Genomic DNA, 17,432 nt, shown 5'->3' with positions numbered 1-17,432 from the left:
GTCACATGGAAAATTAGTCTGTGTAAGTACGCAAGCGCAGCGGCACGCAACGCCTTTTTCTAAAGAACTTTATTGAGAACTTTACTTAGTTACACACAAAATAGCTGTTTCTGCCAGAGAGTATACACATATAAACATATAAATCAACTAAAAAAAACATAGGTAAAATAAATACACACAAAGCCTGAGAAAAATAATACAATCATTGTATTAATTAAAGTCAGGCCAAATTTATCAAAAATATTGTTTTGTTTGTCTGTTTGTTTTCTATGCCTCTAATTGCATCACCAAAATGAATAATTTCTTGCCTAAAATGTTCAAAACCATATGTGCATCCTGTCCATTTCTTCTTGTGGATGTGACATTTTCCTAATAACAAAAAACTGTCAAACAAAAGGCAGACAATTTGTTTTATAGCTAGTAAGAAATATAAACTGATTAATTTGTCCAACTTACAACATCATTGTCATAGAATATTTGTATCTCTCCACCTCTCTCCAGTCTCCGTTCTTGAATCCACCAGGCTGTACACAGCACTGAGTGCACTGTAGTCTACGGTGGAACAGAGTCAAAGTGACGCCTCTGGGAGTCTCACAGACTGTATCTGGACAGGGCCCATATGAGGACTTTGGATATACCAGAGTTTGTTCACCTATTATTGGATAAGAGGAAACTGAACCACTCAACACTGGTTGGATGTCAACCCCAGGCTGGTTTATCCAACTACGACTGTTATATCCACCCTGGGCTGTTTGTCAGTCATATTTTTTTTAAAATATTTTTTCAGTTTTAGCATGTTTCCTGTTGGTTTCTATTAACTAGTCTATAAACCCGTATGTCATATGTTTATCAATGGTAGAAAATCTTTTGTCATTGTGGAATTGATGACGTAATGGTTGTGTGTAACGTCGTTGTGATGCGCTTTTTTATGTAAATGTCTGTCAGATCCAGACCTGAACTCAGTCTGGATCAGAGTCTGGTTGATCCAGAACAGAGGGAGGTGAGGTGGAGAATGGGCTGCAGGACTGAGAGTCTGAGGTTTCAGTTCACTCTGGTTTCTCTACAGATCGAATAAATCTTTCGCCTTTTACTAAAGATTTCCGTGCAGAGAAACAGGAAGAGAGCAATTTAATTTTTTGATGCCCTGTTGAACTGCAGGGCTTCATCATCTGTTAAAAATGAAATAAAATGAAAATATTGAAATGAGTTCAGTTATCATGTCTTTCATGGATCTGGATTGTCTCTGTTAATTTACCATATTTTTTATTAGTAGTTTTTTTTTTTATTTTGTCAGTTTCTTGAAATTTCAGGTGACCTCATTTGAATTCCATGTGACCCCACATGGGGTCTCAACCCCAAGGTTGAAAAGCTCTGTTTTAGACTTATTGAGACTGTTTAGACTTATTTTAATATACTAGTATTTGCAAAGTTTCTGTTTTGCAGTATTATTCTTAGTCTCTGTACTTTCATAAACCCAAGTTGCCTAGTTGATGTGGCTAAGCTAAGAAGCTAAAGGGAAGATAAGGGGTCTGTGTCTAACTTCCCCTGCAGTTCACACACACCACAAGGCGGGACCTCTGCAAATTTCCACACCCCTTCAGATGGCCTCCTAGTCCTCTTCCGGTTTAAAATCAGTTGATGAAAATCCCCAACTAGTTCAATCCATTTACAACCCTGTCCTAACACAGACCAAACTTATAGACTCAGCACAAATCGAGCTCACGCCTAATCCACACACAAACACTTTACCGACAATGCGCTAATATTTTACTCACATGCAAAGAACACAAGTGTCACAAAACCTATAACACAAACATTTATGTACAGTTTATCAAAGCAACAGAACTCCTTAGAAAGCAACAATAACATACGAAGAACCTCTTCTATTGTACTTTTGAACACATGTCAGTTACGCTCTAATCTAAAATGTCAACAATATACATTTGTGTATAATTACAAATTCCTCCACTCTTCATCTCAGTATATTCACTCACACACATACACCCACACTCTGACACACAAACATATCCTACATTCTCCCCCTCTCACAGACTTCCTTTTACACACACTCACCCTGTCCTCTGCTCACTCACTTTCCACACAATCACACATGAACATCCAATACAATACAGTGGATACATACAATAGCCATGTTACATGCACGATTATTTTAGCATCAAGCAGGTGCAAGCTAATATTACAGCATAAAATTGTAAGACAGATATAAAATTATTTTATATCCCCATAAGGTGCCCACGATTGCATGAATCTTCAGAGTTGTAAACTAACTCACAAATGCCCACGACTTTTTGTAAAATAGACAATGCACAATCAGCTTACGCAACTACTCACAGAACAGATGAAAGATGAACTTTCAATATTTAAGACTAAGGTCCCTTTTTCTGCTGATTCCTCCACCTTATGTGCAGTACTACAACACAGGCTGGAATGTAAATATGCAAACACATGTCAGAAAGGGCTGGAGGACTGCTGTAGCACTCACACATTTACTTCTGTTTTGTCTCAACAAAACACTTCATCCATCGTGGACAGCACATAAACTCTTAAATGCCAATTCTTAAATACCTGACCCCGGGTCAATTTATTTAAAACACAAAGGGGTCCCAGGGGTGTCGGTTGGTGCATGGAAATTCTCCAGATCACACCCAATCACTTAACATGAGGTTCTTTTTGAAGGGAGCCTATATTCTACTCACAGTAAGGTGTGATGAGACTGTGTGTATGTGGCAAGAAAGACTTCTCTCACCTTTAGTTTGGGCCCCAGACACAGTGTCACCATATCCCATCTGCGAATCAACCAAGGCCTCTTTTGTGTCCCTGTTCAGGCACCAATTGTTGTAGCTAGAATAAAGAAGAAACCACGACTTTGGAATGCTCTCAGGGAATCTCATCCATCCTTTATTCGACAGGGGTTTTTATATCTGTCAGGGGTTTTTATCTGACATCACTGTTACCATGAAAGGAACTAACCATCTGATGCGTATGTGGCAGACTCTTTAGCCAAACATGATGTTATGTTATTAATGACCCTTTCAGGATGTTTTGGAGGTGTGCCTGTGAGAACTTCCGGTTTGCTTGACTCTCACAGCCAAGCTTTCCACAGCTATGTCAATTTTCCAGGTCGCTCTGACCTATCTGTAGCCTTTTCAGGAAACAGGACACACACACACACACACACTTAACCAGAACACACTCCACTTCATGAAATAAGATACACATACTAAACATTTTACCAATACTTCTTCCTGATATCACACTCTTTCCTTTCCTTCCATTATTTCATCTCTCCCTCTTGGCGCTGAAAATCATACACAAATACATTGTATTCAACTAGATGAAAAATTATATAAATATGAAAAAAAATACTAATAAATAAAACCCTCTCTCTCTCTTTGTACTGTTAAACAAAAGGCAAACAATAATTTATTCTTACAGACTGTGATGTGTGATCTGTTATTTGTCTGATCAAAAATTGTGATATCTCTGATCTCAGTTGGTGTTTTTTTGTTTATTTTTTCATGTGAATTATTCCTAACTTTGTGAAAGAAAAGCATAACTCTTTTTGGGTAGGGGAAACTGACTAAACCATCAAATCTGGTGAAAGATAATTAAATGCTGATTCACAGTAAAAGAGGACTGGATTGGAATCCTAGCAGACATATACCCTAAACCTAATTTCTGGAGGAAGACAACTCATTTAGATACAGATAGTGAAATGAAACAAATACTAAAGTATATAGTATATGAGGAAAATGGACTGAAGATGTCCTGTTTAGAATGAAGTCACTGATATATGTTAAATGTACATGTACTTGTGGAAAACATTTAATGTGGAGAGAACATATGACTTCCATGATATATAATTATATTGCAAATTGAATGTTTTTCTTTCTCAGAAAGATATGTTTATCAGTAGTAGAAAATCTCTGGCAACTGTGGAATAGATGAGGTAATGGTTGTGCGTAATGGTGGTCGTTGTAATGTGCTTTTTTATGTAAATATCTGTGAGATCCAGACCTGAACTCAGTCTGGATCAGAGTCTGGTTGATCCGGAACAGAGGGAGGTGAGGTGGAGAATGGGCTGCAGGACTGAGAGTCTGAGGTTTCAGTTCACTCTGGTTTCTCTGCAGATCAAATAAATCTTTTGCCTTTTACTAAAGATTTCTGTGCAGGGAAACAAAAAGAGATTGATTTAATTTTTTTGATGCCCTGTTGAACTGCAGGGCTTCATCATCTGTTAAGAATAAAGCAAAATGAAAATATTGAAATAAGGCAAACCATGGTGAATTAGTGGTTTAGACTGACTGGTTCACACAGTATAGTACAGTAGTCAATAAGTGCAGTTCAGTCATCTTTACACACATCCACTATGTACAGTTACAGCTGTTTGTTACATGCCCCGGTGCATGGCTTGTGTACAGATTATTTTGTTTTATAAAGAACAGAAAAGATAAACAGACATGCAACAGGCCAAGTGTTTCCTTCACTCACTTCCCTTGTTCTTTATTCTTATACATATGTCATGTGATTCATTGTCAACATTTTGTTCTTATTTATCTTCACATTTCCTGAATCAACCTTTTCCAATTGACATCTTTCATCTTACAACATTTTCCTAACTTATTCAGAATCATTTGCTACAGTCCATGTTTCAATAACCATGAAAACAAAAGTACAATACCTCCTTATAACTGGCTTTGAGCAGCTGGCTATGATAAACTAATGCCATATGATGTTATACTATATTATCCTATTTCTTCCCCAGTGTTAAACACGGTGCGCAGCAAAACAACAAAGACCCCAATGTGGTGAAGCCAGTGAAAATGACCATTTAAGAACACACTAACATTAATACACATTTCCACAAAACACTGCATCACATATATTATTACCAGACACATTCTGGGTTGTCAGAGAGCTGTACTAGTTAATATGAAATACAAAATCTTCAGAATATTACATGTATTTATATCCCTTAAACTGTTCACCAGATACCAGCATAAACGATCATAGGCTGACATACTGAGACATTTAGCATGAGGTGTAAGACACAGAAAACACTCTGACTGATACAAAATAACATGACACCTACATGTACACTGCACTGACAAGTGTTTAACAGTTTGGAAAAGTTTCATCCATTACTAACCTGTAAAGAACAGAAAAGATAATCAGACACACAAAAGGCCAAGTGTTTCCTTCACTCACTTCTCTTGTTCCGGAGATGAGATCCAGCTGTGACCCAGACCTGTCTGCCCCACTATGAGACTGTTGCCCCCTGGTGGTCAACTGAAGTTACTGTTTGCAGAGCAAAACATAACCATATATACAACACAAACTACACATTTCGGGACTGATCAATGACCTTTAACCCAAAAAAGTTTACATTCAAAACCATAATGTGATCACTCATTCATGTGTGTCACATTTATAAATCTATATTATTCATTATTTGTATAAATAATTTATTCTTACAGACTGTGATGTGTCAGCTGTTATTTGTTTTATCTTCATCTTTTGATTTCTCAGTTAAATCTTAATCATTTTCTTCTTTTTTTCTCGTTTAAACGATCCCTAAACTTGTGTTTTAGATGTGAAGCACTGACACATCCTTTAGAGCAGGGGTCACCAATCCTGGTCCTCGAGGGCTACTATCCTGCATGTTTTAGATGTATCCCTCTTCTAACTCACCTGATTCAAATGATAGGCCTATCATCAGGCTCTGCAGAAGCCTGATAATGACCGTCAGGTGTGCTGGGAGAGGGATACGTCTAAAACATGCAGGATAGTAGCCCTCGAGGACCAGGATTGGTGACCCCTGCTTTAGAGAATCCTGTACAGTTTGTGTTTCATGAATAACGCAGAGCTCTAAACAGCTGTAATTGTGCGTAATGTTTGTGCGTAACTGTGACTGAACTGTGTGAACCGCTGAATGTAAATGACTGTGAATATTCTGATGCGTTTTCCGTTTCTGTTAAAGTTCAATCATTCAGTCAGTGAAATTGGGACGCGTCGTCTCCGTCGCATTGATTTTCATGTTGGATCCTTTCTGGTGCGCGTTTATCAGATCAGATGGATCAGTCTGGTTGATCCAGAACAGAGGGAGGTGAGGTGGAGAATGGGCTGCAGGACTGAGAGTCTGAGGTTTCAGTTCACTCTGGTTTCTCTGCAGATCGAATAAATCTTTCGCCTTTTACTAAAGATTTCCGTGCAGAGAAACAATAAGAGATCAATGTAATTTTTTGATGTCCTGCTGAACTGCGGGACTTCATCATCTGTTGAAAATGAAACAAAACAAAAATATTGAAATAAGGTTAGTTGTGGTCAGTTAGTGGTTTAGACTGAATGATTCACACAGTATAGTACAGCAGTCAATGAGTACAGGTCAGTTATCTTTACGCACAGATACACTTGTTTATTAATCTACATTATTCATTATTTGTATAAGTTTCTTCCTACAGACTGTGATGTGTCAGCTGTTAGTTGTCCTATCAAATGTCTGATATCTGTTAGATCTTCGTGTTTTTTGTTTTTTTTCCCCCATGTAAATTATTTCTTAATTTATGAAAGAAAACCATAACTCTTTTTGGGTAGGGGAAACTCTGACTAAACCAAGCTGGTGAAAGATAATTAAATGCTGATTCACAGTAAAAGAGAACTGGATTGGAATCCTAGCAGACATATACCCTAAATCTAATTTCTGGAGGAAGACAACTCATTTAGATACAGATAGTGAAATGAAACAAATACTAAAGTATATAGTATATGAGGAAAATGGACTGAAGATGTCCTGTGTAGAATGAAGTCACTGATATATGTTAAATGTACATGTACTTGTGGAAAACATTTAATGTGGAGAGAACACATGACTTCCATGGTGTATAAATAAAATTATATTGTGAATGGAATGTTTTTCTTTCTCAGTTTAACACTTACTGTTTTGCCACTAATTTCTGCCTGTTTTCTTACCTGGTTCTTCCTGATCTTACACTCTTTCCTTCCATTCTTTCAACTTTGCACTGAAAATCATACACAAATACATGTATTCAACTAAATGAAAAAAATATATGAAGATGAAAAAATACTAATAAATAAAGCATTCTCTTACACTTCACAGTGAAAGTCTTACATTTTTTCCAGTTTTAACCTGTTTTCTGTTGGTTTCTGTTAACTGGTCTATAAACCCGTATGTCATATGTTTATCAATGGTAGAAAATCTTTTGCCATTGTGGAATTGATGACGTAATGGTTGTGCGTAACGGTGGTCGTTGTGATGCGCTTTTTTATGTAAATGTGTGTGAGATCCAGACCTGAGCTCAGTCTGGATCAGAGTCTGGTTGATCCAGAACAGAGGGAGGTGAGGTGGAGAATGGGCTGCAGGACTGAGAGTCTGATGTTTTAGTTCACTTTGGTTTCTCTACAAATCGAATAAATCTTTCGCCTTTTACTAAAGATTTCCGTGCAGAGAAAAAATAAGAGGTCGACTTAATTTTTTAATGTCCTGTTGAACTGCGGGGCTTCATCTTATGTTAAAAATTAAATGTGTAAGATTTAGAAAATACAGCAGTGTAGTGATTGTGTCAGCCAAAACTGTAGAACATTTTTGTTGTTTCATTCTTACACTGTTTAGAACTATTTTTGGTTTATAGTAAGTTTTCATATTAAACTTTCTTTCCACGTTTTAAAATCCAGTTATTGAATGAAATATACCAGAACCCACAGTCCTCTGTGGTTTTGTCTTAATAACAAGCTCGAACAGGTTTCTTTTCAAATTGTACACCGTATATTCCTAGCAAAGAAAACTTTTTAAAATTGATATTGATACCTTTACTTTCTTTGGACTAGAAGATGAAAGTATCATTTGTTTTACCATTGTACATTCACAAAAAAATTTAGGAAAGATGTTGGAAACTATATGGACATGACTGGAAGGAGAACTGAATTTCAGGAAAAAGACATTTTTTCTCTACTATGAAGACAACGGACAAGATAAGGACTGCATCTTTTTTATTCAATATTAGGAAAATGTCACATCCACAAGAAGAAATGGACGGGATGCAAACCCAGTTTTGAACATTTTAGACAAGAAATTATTTACTTTGGCGATGCAATTAGAGGCATAGAAAACAAACAGACAAACAAAACAATATTTTTGATAAATTTGGCCTGATTTTAGTTAATGTAATGATTGTATTATTTTCCTCAGGCTTTGTGTGTATTTTTTTTAATCTGTTTTTTTAGTTGATTTATATGTGTATACTCTCTGGCAGAAACACATATGTTGTGCTTAAAGAAGTAAAGTTCTTAATAAAGTTCATAAAAAAAAAAAAAAAAAAAAAAAAAACCCCAAAAAACCATGCAGCAGTGTGCCACTTCGCTTGCGTATTTATATGTCCGAATTTTCCATGCAACTACGACAGGCGGAGGAGAAAGTAGTTCCCACTAATGCTGCCTTCAGTGTTGTCGGGAAGATGATTACTTCCACCTTTGAACTTGAATTTACTAGTGTGTTGTGTTCACCTGCTTTTGTTGTCGTAGTGAACTTAAAAATGGCTGACACACAATTTATCGTGACCTGCTACTTGGGTAAAACAGTTCTGGATGTGTTGTTATCGGCTACAGTATTCTTTATTTATTTATTTAAAGTTATTTGTGCTATAAATGTGCAAACTCGTCAGCAGAACGTTAATAAATGCGTCGTTTTTCATCCACGATGAATCCCTCGTTACTCTCCGCCATGTTGAACAGTTCAAAGGTTATTACATTTGGTAACTCAAATATCACTTTTCCCTGGTTCACCAGTGGAAAGTACGACGTGAGGGGGCGTTCAATGTGCAATTTTCGAGTTGGTATCTAATGTTTTCCATAATTCCCATGACATTGAATGCAGCATCAGCTCCTACCAGCTGCGTATCATATTTAGACCAGATCTCGACGGTAGTTACTTTTCCACTGTGTTTCTGTAGAAAATATACAACACATTCATCTCAAATGACCGAGGCCTAGAACATAAATGTATCAGAGGTATAGATCACTTCAGCAGCCTCGACAACACAGAATAATAACACACTATCATGTGGCTCAGGCTTTGAAGTCATGGGTAACAAAGGGTTAAGTTTAGATTTTCTGTGAATAAGGAGGGGCAGACTCTGCTAACACACTGGATCTGCTTCCTGTTTATCCAGTTTCTAAATAAAAAAAAAAGACCAGCACTTGAAAGGTAAGTGAATTATAACCGAATGATTGTAAACCTATGTCTGACCCGAACAGGCAGATAAGAGGTTTTCTTCTCTTACTGGAGTTAGAAGTCAGACGTGTGGGCAGACTTGGACATTTTCGCACATTTCCACTGTAGAAGAACCAACACAACAGCCTTTACGCACGAAAACTTCTTCCTCATCGAAGTAGATGAGATTAGATGGAAGTTTACTGTTCTTTTGGGCAGGGCCCACAGGAAATTGAGGATTTCTTGAGGATATTTGGACCTCATCAGGACATTGATGCTGTTGTTACACCTTCACACTCCCAGCTCTTATTCACTCACTTTAAAACATAGTTTTTGGCAGAAACAACAACCATATCCACCATGAATAAATAAAATCAATAGGTCCACCCACATGTTTTTGGCAGCTCCACCTCTTTGAACCCTGATGAGATAAATGTGGTGATGGAATTGTCAACAACAGTTGGATGAGGCTGACAGTTTCTGTGTTATGATCCAACTGGTCACTTTTTCATTTTGTGTGATATAAATGTATCCCAGAGGAGAGGCCAGTGTGAGTGTGTCTGCAGTTGAACAAAGTTTATATGGGCACATACTGAAAGTCCTAAGCATTCATGAATATTCATGAGCGTCTCAGAGGCAGTGTTTTCATGTCTATTCTGTTGGCAAAGCATGTAATCGTCTTGAACCCTTGTTGTAATTATATACAAGTGTAAAAAGAATGACATTTGTACATATGCAACCAATGATGTGATGTCTATAGTGTAAAGTAATGTTGTTTTTTGTTAGTTTTTAACCATGTTAATTGTTATTATATACATTATATATATCATATGTTACTATCACTTCAAATTTCAAATTCTACAACATTGTGTACGACACTAACAATTTTCTAGATGTATATTGGCATATGAACTCTTTATTTTTATGTTTGATTTTTCAATAAAATATTATCAGTCACACAGTCAACTAAAATCACGGCACAAACTAAAAGTCATGATCATTTGTGAACATTTTGGAGGCAGAACGCGACCACTTTCTGTGTGAATTAGTTGATTGTAACTGAATATATTTTATTGAAAAATCAAACATAAAAATAAAGAGTTTATATGTCAATATACATCTAGAACATTTTGTTAGCGTCATATCCATCGATGTATAATTTGGAAATTGAAGTGGTAGTAACATGTTAGATAATGTACATTACATTGTTTATCAATTAACATGGTTAAAAATGAAAATATTTTATTGAAAATTTAACATAAAAATGAAGGCTATTTGTGACACGTTAGCATGATAACTTTTCAATGAAGGGAAGAGAAAACACTGCCTTTGAAGTGATCACTAATGATTACGAATTATCACGAATGAGATTGCGCTCACGGAAGCTGAAAAAAACAACAAACATATTATGAGTCCGTATCAACAACTGAAGAGTGTATTTGGTGTACAACCGAACAGAAACTTTTTGTGACAAGTTAACATGATGATTCTTTAAAACAGCGTGTGACTTTCATCACAAATGTTTTTTCAAATTTGTCAAACCCCAGTGATATCTGAATTATCACTAATCCATTAGTCTTTCCGTGCTTACACACCTGAATCACTTCCCTCATGGTAAACAACTTCAAAGATGACTCCATCATAAACACAGTCCACTTGGTTACATAACAAACCGAAATGTGACTCAGGCCTTTTTGGAAATTTTGCGAGAGTGCATTGTGGGAAGCAAAAGTGGTTTCTTCCAGATTCTGTAAGAAATTGAGTCAGATTGGTACAATGTGTAATTCTCCAGTCCACCAGGGTTGTTTTAAAGAATGAGTATAGTCGATGGATGGAGGTAAAGCCACATTTAGGTTCAGCACTCACCAACAGACAGTGAAATTGCAGCTGTGTGGAATTCACATTCCCACAATGCACTTCGCGACAAAATTTCTGTAAAGGACAGAGTAATGTTTCAGTTTGTTATGTAAACAGGCAGACTGTGTTTATAATGGAGTCATCTTCAAAGTTGTTTACTGTGCGGGAAGTGATTCAGCCGCGTAAACACAGAAACAGTAATGGATTAGTGATAATTCTGCTATCACTGAGGTTTGACAAATTTGAAAATATTGTTTGATGAAAGTCATATGCTACTTTAATAAAAGGAAAGGAAAACACTGTCTCTGAAATGCTCACAAATGTTCACGACTTGTTTCCTTCAGTTTCCAGGAGTTGACAGGATGTCTGTAACCATGGCGAAGGCAGACGGGGTCACCGTCTTCACATTGACCTCTGACCCCAACAGTGCTTGTCCTCCACTGTGTCAGATCCTCAAGGGTCTCTGCTACAGCCCTGTGTGCTGCTCTGTGTCTCAGCCCCTTCGGAGGCTCCAGGGAACGTCTCAGTCAGTCCTGGGGGTCAGTCACACACTACAAATGCTTATTCCATGTTAACTCCATGCAGAATAAAAATGTAACCCTTTATGTATGAATTATATCCTTTTCTTGTTCTTTTCCACCAACTCGTTACTTAGACTCAACAGAAAGTCAGTGATCTCTGTTGAAAGGGTGTGTCTGCTTTCAGTAATGGGTGCTGTGAATGGGGGCTGGCACCCACATATGATGAGTTCTATGGCAAAAGCAAAGTGACGCCAATAACAGCGAGTCAGACACATTTGGAGGATAGTGTTTGTATGTCATCATTACCCAGCGTAACATGGCCATAAAAATCTGTTGTATAATGGGCTGTCAGCCACTTTTACAATCAACGACAAGTTATTTTTAATCCCATTGCCATGTCAATACCATATGATATTTGTCAGGTTAAAAGGTAACTTCACAAGTTAAGAAAGTCACCTTTTGTTGTAAATTTGTTGAACTATAAAACTGTGAAAATATGTAAATAGAAAGACTACACCCCTGAAAGATGCAGAGATGACGTTGTCATTAGTGTCGCTGTCCACAGTCTGTTCAGAGTCTCTGCAGACGTCTTGTTGTAGAAAATTGATGTAAAAAAAGACAAACGCAGGAGTCTTACAGTCTGAGGAAAAGTCTCAGAGTCTCCTTTAATTCCAGACTTTTAATACACATAATAAACAGAAGTCATAACCAGAGATAGAGCTGAACTCTTCGTCATGTTATCCTCATATCCAAGCAAGGAGCTAGGCTGTCGGCCATCTTGTCCTTACATGGACTCTACTTGAATTCCAAACATTGGCCAAAACATGGATGTTAACAGGATATCAGGGGATATTATTAGTTGCTGACATCTCTAATCTGTGCTGGACACTAGTGTGGGATCGTCCTGTTTGTCTGCATCTCACCAGGCGGGTTTTTGGGATTGTCTCTGTCAACTCAACATATATCTTTCTATTAGTATTTTTTTTTTATTATTATTATTTTATCAATTACTAGAAATTTCAGGCGACCCCATTTGAATTCCAGGCGACCTCACGTGGGGTCCCGACCCCAAGGTTGAAAAACACTGGTCTAAAGGGTTGAAAACGCAAAACTGTGTTTTCTCGTCGTGTACAGTTTACATCATAGGTACGCGCCAGTACAGGAAAACAACAGCATGTTAATTATTTCTCTGCGACAAACCTTCCAGTTGCTCTAGCCCAGTGTCGGGGTCAGGACCCCATACAGGGTCGCCTGAAATTTGTAGTAATTGAAAAAAATAAATAAAAAAAACACACTAATAAAAATTATATGGTGAGTTGAGAGAAACAATCCCAACTCATAAAAGACATGACAAACTGTGAAGCTGAAACTGAAGCACTGTGGTTCTGTTTATCTTTCAAATGTTCATTGTGGTCGGTTTCAGATGCTGCAGCTCTTTCATAATTCAAAGTGAGTTATTGTTTGTTCAGTATTAATTGTCAGTCTTGTAAATCCAAGCTGGACTGACTGTACATATCCTGACAAAGGAAAATACAATTCTCACTTTGTGCAGTAATCTACACCTGGCTTTTCTGCCTCCGTCCATAATAATATACATTATTTAGACTAAATGTTGTCTAAAATTAACGTTTATTTGCAACATAGTATAGCAAACTATTACATGATCAAAAACAAATAAGTTTTAGCAAAAAAAATGTCTCAGTTTTGAATGTCTGGGGTCGCCATAAATTTGCGATGTTAAAATGGGGTCACGAGCCAAAAAGGTTGGGAAAAACTTCTCTAGCTGCTGTAATTTACATCCGAGAGTCGTTTCAGCAATTGTCACAAATTCTTATAGAGAGTAGTGGAGAGCAGAGAAGGCACATTAACTACCTTCAGCAAATTATTGATGCACCAGTACAGCGGAGGTGAACCAGACGGCTGTGGATGAGACCTGGGAGGACTAGTCAATGGTGGGACAACTTTATTAATGGAGTAGTTGACGACCGTGCATGGCATAAATAATAATAATATAATGAAAATAGGCAATTTTGCCCACTTTTGTGTGTCCGTCTGCATGCAGAGCATCCCCCAAAAACACACGCCTAAACGTGGAATTAAAAGTGAGAATGCAGTGCCACTTTTGCGTTTTCGGTTCCGATCATTAGCTTCTAAATGTAGCCTTAGAATATCAGGAAACATTGGGCAATTCATAATTTTATTTCCAACAGAATCAGACCAACGAAAGATATTAGGCAATACACAATGGTCTGTGCAGCTTCAGCATGACCAGACTGTAGAGGTTTTCACTTCAGTACTTTTTCACTTCCCTTTTGGAAATTGAGGTAAAATGTGCTGAGGCAGCGTCTGGTTTGGGGTTAGTGATGTGCATCGTGTGCAACGAGAGATGCGGTCCCTTGTCCTTTGAGCTGTTTAACAAAAGCTATATCTTTACTATTTTTGCCACAAAGAGCAAATTTCTTGGTGATTATCTTCCAAACTGACAAACATCAGATGTATGATGTGTGGCACAATTGCAATTGGGTAAAAAAAAAAAAAGGATTTCATTTGCCATTAATCACTGTTCGTGTCTTTTCTGATGTTGGATCCCACTGAGTACAGTTAAAAGGGGGAACTGTGGCTGAGTTAGTGTTAACAGAGTGGGTTTTCAATAAGTAAATGGACTGAACTTATACAGCACATTCACCCATACATTCATACACCAGTAGGCGGCTGCTGCCATGCTCTACTGGGAGCAATTTAGGGTTCAGTGTCTTGCCCAAGGACACGTGGACAGTTGGAGCCAGGATTCAAACTGCTGACTCTTCAGTCAAAGGACTACCCGCTCTACCATCTGAGCCCCAGCTGCCAGTTATCATTACTTTGGTACATTTCACCCTTTCTCTTCCCTCCTACCACCACTTTTCTAAAAATGGGCACTTCTTAAAAAAAAACAATAAACAAAAAAAACAAGTGAATTTATTGAATGGTATGCCACAAATCAGTGTGTAACACTACAGTGCCCACAAATACTTTTATAGATGTATACAGTTTATGGTTTATCTTATGAAAATTACATTTACAATACCCTAAATCCATCAGAGAAAGTGATCCAATATCACCATTTTTCTTTCCATTTGGACTTAAACTGTAGCAGCTGAAGTTCATTTTGCCTTCAAAGTTCTGTCTTTTGCAGACTTTGCACATTATGGTTGGAATACTGAACGTTGGTCTTGGAGCCATCTTGGCCACCGCCAGAGGCTACTGGGAAGATCTGGCATTCCCCTATTGGCTTGGAGCATTGGTAATACACTGAAACTGTATATTTTTCTGTATTTAAATTGGGGAATGTGAATTGAAAGGTTTTTTAAAGTGTTTTTTGTTGTTTTTAAATCTTTTTTCTAGTTCATTTTCTTTGGTGTCATGTGCATTTTGTCAGAGAAGTTTCCCAGTCCAGCTCTGGTGAGTGGTTCAGCTTTACTATCAGCCTCTCTTTCTGTCTCTGTCTCTCTTTTTTTTTTTACTTGCAGATATAATGGTTACCAATTCTGATTCTACTCAACATATCAGTGAGTTCAGTATTTTTTTTCCCCACACTTGGAGATTATCCAGTGAATGTGCTTATTCCATGTTAACTACATCCAGAACATTACAAGAAAAAAAAAAAAAAAATTTTAACCCTTTATGCTTGAATTATGTCTTTTTCTAGCTCTTGTCCTCCTGTTTGTTGCTTAAGAGTTGGCAGGACTTGGTATAAATAAAATCAGTGATCAGTGATTTCTGTTGGACAAAATATAACTAAATTATATTGGAAATAAAGAGTCTTATGTTGCACACTTCTTTATTTAGAAAGTGGGAGAAAAGGATGAAGTCTGTCTGTCTGTCTGGTGGCGGTGGTGGCTTTGTGTTTGCTTCCATCCTTTTTATTGTGGATATATATTGTATATATTATGTTATATTTCAGGTCATCACCAACGTGATTCTGAACCTGGCTGGAGTTGGTTTTTCCATTGCAGCCCTCATACTTTATGGAATAACACTGGATGTCATACGGTGGTGGTGGACGTGGTGGACATGTCGACCTCATGAATCTGAGTACTGGTACGACAGCGATGTCCCACCACTGTCATCTGTGTCCCCGGAACAGCTGATCATTATTGAGAAATGTGAAGAGGGTAGAAAACTGGCTCTGGTAGGTAATCAGACCTTCACAAGGAAAAAAAACCACAATCACTGAAAACTAACTGGACTTTCATAAGTTTTGTGTTATGCTTTAGTCTGTTTTACTGTTATAAATTGCAGATTTGTGATTTCATACATTTGTTATTGTCATTATTACTTTGAAAACAGTTGATTGAATAAGTTACATGTGTAAACAAAAGCCATAAATGATTAAACAGAGGAAAATGTAGACATGTATAATTTAAAGGTTTTTAATGCTGACTGTCCGTGTGTTGGACCAGATGATGGTGAGGAGCGTAGACATTGTGCTCGTCATCCTGTCGGTCATGGAACTCTGCATCACTATCAGCGCGGTTGTCTTAGGAATCAAAGCTCTGATGAAGAGAGGAAAGGGAGAAAACAAGGTAAATTATGCAACATATTTTATTCAGTCTCTGAGATGGATTAGTAATAGATGTTCAGCCTGTAAGGACACAAATATACTTCTAAAATGTTGGCCTGTGTCTTTAATTTCTATTCTTTACTGACATGTTTCTCTTGTAGGACACTGAAGACCCAGATAACTACAAAGCACTGCAGGACTCCACCACATACCCTGTCGTCTGAAACTAAATCTGCTTCACACAATTTTTTTTAAAAATGTTTTTTTTTTATTAACCCGTAAAGTCCCAAACATCCACTGGTGACCAAATAATTTACTGATATAAAAAGTTAAGTAATTGTTGATCCACTTGTCCTATCAAGCACTTTGTGACTCCCTGTCTGTGGAAAGTGCTCTATAAATATAATTTACTTACTTACTTAGTATCAGTACATGTAAATAATTGGTGTAAAATGCCGTTTGTCAACTTTTCATGGTCATCAGATATGACCCATTTGGATGTTCAGACGCTCCGTAGTTACTGTAGAAACACCATCATCTTCTACAACATTGATTCACCAGTAAAACCCATGGAGTTGGATCAGTGAAGGTGAATGGAGACACTTGGTTTATGTTCAGTTATTGATAGATTTTGCTGAAAAAGTCACTTTTTCTGCCATTTTCTCTATTTTTGATGTAACAACCTTCAACTTTAATTTGAGCTTTTAGGGACATCAGTCCTGATCAGTAAATTAAATATAAGAAAATAGCTGATTTTCAATTAAGAATGTGAATTACTGACAGTTGTTAAAGGGCAATTTTAGTTGAGGTCACAGCGATTTAAAAACACAGGTACTGTCCAGTCAGGTCTCGCTGTCTTGTCCATAAAATGGAATGAAAAGCTTGGAATGACATGACTTCTGGTATTTTCAGCTCCAACTGAAGTGTGGTCCATCCAAAGCTGACGGCTGGCTTCCTCAGTTCCAACTCTGGGTATATTCATATAATACATTTTAGAAGACCGTGAAGAATATTGACTAGTGCAGGGGTCGGCAACCTTTAACACTCGAAGAGCCATTTCGACCCGGTTTCCACAGAAAAGACAACACTGGGAGCCGCAAACACTTTTTGACATCTGAAATGAAGATGTTAGCCTATATATACCATAAATTCCGGACTATAAGCCGCTACTTTTTTCCCACACGTTACACACTGCGGCTTATACTCCGACGCGGCTTATACAGCGATTTTACCGGTACCATGGGTTGGTGCCCACCTCGGTGGT

The 17,432-nt window shown here is 37.5% G+C and overlaps 2 protein-coding genes and 4 non-coding genes across 6 annotated transcripts in view; 5 read left to right on the top strand and 1 right to left on the bottom strand.

Annotated features, from left to right (window-relative positions):
- The window catches only part of LOC115435634 (zinc finger protein 239-like), a 695,125-nt gene extending 692,227 nt beyond the window's left edge, over window positions 1–2,898 (bottom strand). The window contains exon 1 of the mRNA XM_030158183.1: window positions 2,768–2,898. The gene's annotated coding sequence lies outside the window, so the exon portion shown is untranslated. The remainder of the gene's footprint in view (window positions 1–2,767) is intronic.
- Window positions 1,048–1,162, top strand: LOC115436476 (U5 spliceosomal RNA). Its single transcript, XR_003937828.1, has one exon. It is a non-coding gene; the product is annotated as a U5 spliceosomal RNA (small nuclear RNA).
- Window positions 2,899–4,131: 1,233 nt separating the features above from the next.
- Window positions 4,132–4,248, top strand: LOC115436481 (U5 spliceosomal RNA). Its single transcript, XR_003937832.1, has one exon. It is a non-coding gene; the product is annotated as a U5 spliceosomal RNA (small nuclear RNA).
- A 1,925-nt stretch (window positions 4,249–6,173) lies between these two features.
- On the top strand, window positions 6,174–6,289 carry LOC115436473 (U5 spliceosomal RNA). The gene has a single exon (XR_003937825.1). It is a non-coding gene; the product is annotated as a U5 spliceosomal RNA (small nuclear RNA).
- Window positions 6,290–7,424: 1,135 nt separating this feature from the next.
- LOC115436482 (U5 spliceosomal RNA) lies at window positions 7,425–7,540 on the top strand. Its single transcript, XR_003937833.1, has one exon. It is a non-coding gene; the product is annotated as a U5 spliceosomal RNA (small nuclear RNA).
- Window positions 7,541–9,059: 1,519 nt separating this feature from the next.
- On the top strand, window positions 9,060–16,654 carry LOC115435638 (uncharacterized). The gene is made up of 7 exons (XM_030158204.1): window positions 9,060–9,241; window positions 11,449–11,643; window positions 14,801–14,908; window positions 15,010–15,066; window positions 15,569–15,796; window positions 16,068–16,190; window positions 16,330–16,654. The coding sequence occupies exons 2-7, from the start codon at window positions 11,467–11,469 to the stop codon at window positions 16,390–16,392; spliced, it is 756 nt and encodes a 251-aa protein (XP_030014064.1). The 5' UTR covers window positions 9,060–9,241; window positions 11,449–11,466; the 3' UTR covers window positions 16,393–16,654.
- The last annotated feature ends 778 nt before the right edge of the window (window positions 16,655–17,432 follow it).

The sequence above is a fragment of the Sphaeramia orbicularis genome, chromosome 16 (assembly GCF_902148855.1).
Source record: "Sphaeramia orbicularis chromosome 16, fSphaOr1.1, whole genome shotgun sequence".
Lineage (NCBI taxonomy): Eukaryota > Metazoa > Chordata > Actinopteri > Kurtiformes > Apogonidae > Sphaeramia > Sphaeramia orbicularis.
Note: the sequence above shows the minus strand (reverse complement) of the source record. Positions and strands in the feature narration are given on the sequence as shown.